Raw genomic sequence first — 6,000 nt, 5'->3', positions numbered from 1 at the left:
GAGTTTGTTCTACAGATCACCATTGTGGTCCCATTTCCCCTCCTCCCCTTTAACTTTCTTTTTTCTTTTGTTGCTATGCACTCGAGGTGATTGTCGGGGCTCTCTATCCCATCCTTTTGTAATATGATCGATACGCTATATATCTATTCAATTCAATGAAAAACAAAAGAAAAACAATCCACATTTTTCATGTTTTGGGGCATTCCCTCACTGAAAGAAAAACATTTCCTTTATATTATGCAGATCTAAAATCTGTTTAGTATCATCACTGATATGATAAAGGTCTATAATTCTTCACATTTAATTGATCATGTGTCACACATTTATGCACCAAAAGGACCAAACTGCACGTAAAAGTAACCATCAAAGTGAATTTTGGCCACGATCTAGAATTGTGTGACACATACCCATATAGATAGATGTTGGCCTGCACGTGAGGGAGGGTGTTGATGAGTAATCTTATACTGCCTGTAGACAAGGTCTTGGACATGTTTATAAGGAATGAACAATCCTCTCTTGTAGAACCGGTTTTATAAGATGAGTTAGACCCATAAATTCTTCAATAGACAGGATTGAATATTTCTGTTAAAACAATCCTTTTTAACTCTTGAAAATGCAATTACAATCCAGCAAATTCATTGTAAATCCAAAAAACAAACTGCAAGATCATCTGGGGTGGAAAACTATAGTGAGAATGGATAATTCTTTTTCCAAATTCCTCAAGTTTTTGAACTGTTCTGTCACAGTGAACTAGTTTTTTGTTGATGGATGGTTTCCTTCAAATCAGGATTTTAAGAGCAAAGGATGAACTCTAGATAATTTCTACAAGGTTAAAATGATTTTAAGCTTTTTCCCTTTACAAATTCATATATAGCTATCAGTAGAGACAGTTAAAAAGACCATTTCATGACCTTCTACCACATAAAAACACCTCTTCTTGATCTTTTTAGTTCCATCACTAGCTCCTCAAATGTAACATCCCCTCACACGCCAGAGTCCCCCCAAGATCTCCAATAATTCGAGATATCCTAACTTCCAGGCCCTTCTGAACTTCCTGAAATAATGTTCCAACACTCTCAGCAAAGCTTTTCATGTCAAAATTAGCAGTCTTGATCAGTTCTTCAGCAACCTCAACAAATCCAGAACCAACGTTCGATTGAATTTCCAACAGTTTCTGTCCTGTTGCAACTGTATATCTCTGTAGTTGAATTGTTTCCTCAAGGAAGTGCTCTAGTGCTTTAGTATCTTCCTTTGCTCTTGCTATGCTAGAATGTCCATGATTCACATTTAGATTATTTTCATGCTGAAAATATAGGCAAAGAATAAATAAGTTTGTCAATACGTTTTCAAACTTCCAGAGAGTTCAATGAAACTGTCATATGGTGGGCAAGGACGATTGCCAATTTTAATGTTGGACATCAGTTTGAGGCCCTATTTCAAAAGCATTCCAATATTTTTATAGAGATGGCTGAAATTTTCTAATTATCGAAGTTTTGAAAGCATAGGATTGCTAGAAGTCAATTTGCATGACATAAATTTTCAAACTTTAAACCTCACTGAATTAATCCAAGCTTACCATCCGTTTGCAAAGGTCATCTGCCTTCCCTTGAAGGAACTGGTACCTGCCTACTTGTTTATTCAGTGAAGACATTAGGGAAATGAATCCCTTCATCCCAATTTGCCTATTGTCATTGCTTCCTGTATCTTCATTGCTTTCTTGCTTTCCTGACAACCTCTCGAACATAAGAAGTTGTTGCTTCAGCCTTTTGATTTTATAAGAAACTCCAAGAGCATGAATATCCATCCTCCATGGAGAACTGTTTTTCTTATCCGAGGGGAGGTTTGGGGGTGCTAACCTTTCGGAGGTATCAATCTCCACCGGACTTGTGCATCGCTCTTGGACACGACCCACATGAGCAATAACAATATCTTTAGCATCTCCTAACTCTTCCTCAGAAGATTGAGTTGTTAAACTTACATCATTGGAATGCTTTGTTTCTTCGTTCTGAGTGTCTTCCTCCTGATACTTATCCACCAAGCATTTTGTCTTTGTTTCCTGTTCTGTCTCACAGGGTTGTTCCTTTATGATCCTGTCTTCAGGAGATCTGGTATCATGTGCTATTGCTGGACTATGAAGAAATGAGCTCGATTTGCTATTCTGGCAGTTTAGGCACTTCAATCTTGACTTCAGTTGCTCCTTAAAGAAAGCTAACTCTTCTTCTTGCTCCAATAACAAGGCTTCCAGTTTCATATTGTCATGTCTGAGCTGTGACATATCCTCGTTTAGTTCCCTAATATGGCTCTGGAGCCGCTTCGATTCTAGTTCCATGCTTAGCAACTGCCAATGAAATGTTTTTAATTTCTCATCTTTGATTCTCATTTGTTCTGCAAAAGCATCTAGTTCTAAGTGATGCCTCTGCTGAATTACTGTTGCGTACTTTTCAGCTTCTGAGTGTACCCAACCTTCCAATTGCTTAATATCAGCTGTGATATTTTCAATGGCAACAATGGCAAAGTAATTAGGAAAAGAATAATCTAGAGCAGGAAATTTGAGCATCGTGACCATATTTTATAAAAGAAAATACGAGAAAGGATACACACACACATCATGTCAGAGTTGGTTTTTACTATTGTTGGCTACATAAATAGATCATATTGTTAAATCAGAAGGGAAATTGAGAACTTTTTTCTTACCCAATTCTTCATTCCCTTCCAGTGAGAAGTCCTCAGAGAGCTGAGAAAGTTCTGACTTCTTTCTATCCTTTTTTAACCCAAGATGCCCAAACTCAAAAGCAAGATCAGTTGACTGTGATCTTGTCTTTCCAGTGTTAGATGATCCTGTTGCACTGGGGTGCACCCCTCTTGCACTCGTGTAAACATCCAACCTTGAGTTGAGTTGGTTAGCCAACATGCTTCTCAATGAATTTCTCTCATGTTTAGACTCTGATACTGACCTCCACCTTTCTGTTTCTAGTTCGGCTTGCTTTCTCTTAGCCTTCGATAATTTAACCTCTTTTAAAAACATTTGCTTCTCTGCTATGTCCAGTTTGGACTTCCTAAGCATTGCTGACAGAATTTTATCTTTCTGTTCCAAATCCTGTTGCATTTTTACCATCTCAATTGACATTTTTTGAGCCATCAAGACTGCCTCCTCCTTTTGCTTTAAGACCACACCAAGTTCTTGTTTCCGAGTTTCAACTTGCCTTATCAAACGGCCCATCTCAGCTTCAAGCTGCCGTTGGTTTGACACAACTTCAATAAAGGCCATTTTGTGCTTCCAAAGCTCAGAAGAATGCTCCTGGGCTTCACGCTTTGCAGTTCCTCTCAAGTCTTCCACTACTTTTTCGGCCTCTTTTAGTTTCTCTTCCAACTCCCTCTTCTGCTGCTTCTCATCCTCCACTACCTTATCATTACCCTGCAGCATAGTCTCCACGTTCTTCAACTTTTCATTCAATTCAAAAATAGCTTCACCCTTCTTTTTCTCAAGAACCCTCAATTCATTCATAAGAGCCCCGATCTGCTGCCTTAGTTTCTTCCTTTCATTCAACCAGCCCTGTTCTTGTGCAGCAAATATGCTCACAACTTTCTCATTGGCTCTTGCATCTTCATGTCTCCTTTTCTTCAACTCATCAACCTCTTTCTCAGCAGTTTCAAGTTTAAGGAGAAGCTCACACTTTCCTCCATTAGCTCCCTCTCTCTGAACCTTCCACACAAGCAATCCCAGGAGTTGGGCACTTCCTTGAAGCATTTTATCACATATTCCAGACCATCTTTCATCTTCCACCTCAGAATTGGACAAGAGTTGGAGGGCAAAGAATGCACAAGAAACACCAAAACACATTGGATACAAGGTATCACTCTTGTCAGATTCAACTGAATACAAACCCGAGCTTTTATTCTCATCCATTATTCAGGAATCTGCTGCTGTTCCTTTTCAAAGGGATTGTCTAAGAAAATCCATTTGAGAAAACTGAAGCCTAGTCTTCTCTAGAACAGCTGGAAGAATTCACATATACAAATTGAAATACGAAAAACACCCAACATCAACTCTATCAAAAGAACTCATTAATTTGAGAAACAAAAGACGCATAAAATCAATGATTGCAGAAATGACACCTAAAAAATCGTATTACAATTTCAGGTGCAGAGAAACCATTAGATCATTAGTCTTCATAATCTAAAACTGAAGCAATAAGAAACTTACAGAAAGAACAGGCTGAAGGCTTCTTCTTGAACTCAAAATAAGAGAGCATAATCCAGTTGGGGGTAGAAATTGTGAGTCAGAAGCAGCAGGGTTTGGAAGGAGATGATCCTAAGGCATAAGCCACCCACAACAGCATAACATTATGTGTGATGTGGAAGTCATTCATTATACAAGGCTATTGAATGCCAAAAGCATGGCTCAGCACGTGTGTGGGGGATTACGCAAACTCAGTTGAAAAGTTATGAACTGTTACAGCATAGAAGAAAAACTATGAATATCATTCCCTGGTTTTCAGTGAAAGACTGGCCATATTAACCCCACTTGCTTTTCTTTTCTCCTCCCACAAAAATTTTCTTCTCCTTTTCCTCTTAAGCTCAGGTTATGATTGTTTATAGTGTTATTAGATGCAAAATCACTAGAATCCCGGTTGTTTGTCACCATTTTACATAAAAAGAAAGTGATGTGAACGGAAAATGAGGTATATCTCTATCAAACAGTTGTCACAAAAATTATACTTTTCAAGGGTGGCTTATCTCTTACCTGGATTACGACACGTTTGGATACAGAAATACTCATAATTTATCTCATCTCATCATTATAACTTTTCTAAATTCTCATACAAAATATAATAAACAATTCAACTTTTTCAAATCTTAAAACAATAATAATATTAAAAAATAATATTTTATTAAACTCATCTAAAATCATCTCATCTCATCTCATCTCACTATCCAAATTAATATAAGGAAGTGATTTTCATATATCATAAATGAATAGTATAATTGACAATGTTTATTGGACCTCTTACCAACTTCTTATAAGTCAGTTATAACCATGGATAAAAGAGTTTGATTGTAAAATTGAAATTGAAATTATTTTTAATAAAGTGACACAATTATATTGATTGATCATAAAATGAGTTATAAAATAAACGGAAAAGAAAACCTTATGGAAAATCCTAGCATCCCTCAGAAATGAGAAAACCTCATGGCTAATCCTAACAGACTAACATGTGCCAATCAAATAAACTCAGAACAGAAATATCAACCAACCCATTTATAAATTTCTGTACAAAAATTAAAGAAATTTAACCTCTTTCTTTCCGAATAATGCATATCTACTACCATACAACTATAATTTATGTTGTTTTTCCTTTTAATATTCCTGTGAAATGTCCAATTGGACCACAATGGATGAGGAGAGCTCTTTGTGCAAAGAAGAAAAGGCAGCAAACAGGAAAATCACTGTCTCTGACAAATATAATTATGGAGCCACCTCAGAAACCAGGTAGGATGCTTCTTTGGGTGAGACCTGTAAAGTAGGAACCTGTCCAGGAAAGTTTATACAAAACATATATTTCAGAAGGGAAGAAAAGAACAGTATCATAAAATAATAGGAAGTACTATGAAGGCCAATGGTCACCCACATTTGCATTTTATATTCCAAGATCAGGACTTGGCCATCTTTCATTCATTTGATTATATCCTAAGCAATTTCTCTCTCTCTCTCTCTCTCTCTCTCTCCATCCATTGATTGAGAGGAAAATACTGTAAACACACACACATGAGCATACGAAACACAAACTAGAGAGAATAAACAAGGGTCGCAATCAAGTGTCAACATTTTTAATGACAACCCACGTTCCCAAGATGGACCTGTAATAAGTGGAACCCTTCTTGGGTCCCTTATGAATTGATTGGTGATTTGTTCACTATCTCTGATTGTAGTTCTTGTGATCAGATGAAATTTTCCTCTCTTATTTTCTCTATGACTGGAGGTTTTATGCTCCTGCACAA

General features: G+C 37.0%; 1 protein-coding gene across 2 annotated transcripts; it reads right to left on the bottom strand.

Moving 5' to 3' along the window:
• Positions 1 to 705: 705 nt before the first annotated feature.
• On the bottom strand, positions 706 to 4,551 carry LOC108994088 (interaptin). 2 transcript variants are annotated; one of them, XM_018969181.2, is made up of 5 exons: positions 4,205 to 4,551; positions 2,695 to 3,996; positions 1,857 to 2,484; positions 1,577 to 1,733; positions 706 to 1,303 (listed from the first exon to the last, which is right to left on the bottom strand). In XM_018969181.2, exons 2-5 carry the CDS (start codon positions 3,905 to 3,907, stop codon positions 959 to 961), a joined length of 2,343 nt encoding a protein of 780 aa, XP_018824726.2. In that variant the 5' UTR covers positions 3,908 to 3,996; positions 4,205 to 4,551; the 3' UTR covers positions 706 to 958. The 2 variants fall into 2 exon arrangements, with proteins under 2 accessions (XP_018824726.2, XP_018824725.2); XM_018969180.2 differs by having other exon boundaries at positions 1,577 to 2,484.
• Between the last annotated feature and the right edge of the window lie 1,449 nt (positions 4,552 to 6,000).

Source organism: Juglans regia, chromosome 13, assembly GCF_001411555.2.
Source record: "Juglans regia cultivar Chandler chromosome 13, Walnut 2.0, whole genome shotgun sequence".
NCBI lineage: Eukaryota > Viridiplantae > Streptophyta > Magnoliopsida > Fagales > Juglandaceae > Juglans > Juglans regia.
The sequence above is the reverse complement of the archived record's forward strand: the minus strand, read 5'-3'. Positions and strand labels throughout refer to the sequence as shown.

Excerpts from the sequence above, each read along its gene's own strand:
- LOC108994088 (XM_018969180.2), bottom strand. The coding sequence starts at position 3,907 with ATGGATGAGAATAAAAGCTCGGGTTTGTATTCAGTTGAATCTGACAAG. Across the intron at positions 2,485-2,694 it reads GGAAGGGAATGAAGAATTGG|CTGATATTAAGCAATTGGAA; the intron begins GTAAGAAAAAAG and ends AAAATATCACAG. Across the intron at positions 1,304-1,576 it reads ATGACCTTTGCAAACGGATG|CATGAAAATAATCTAAATGT; the intron begins GTAAGCTTGGAT and ends CTATATTTTCAG.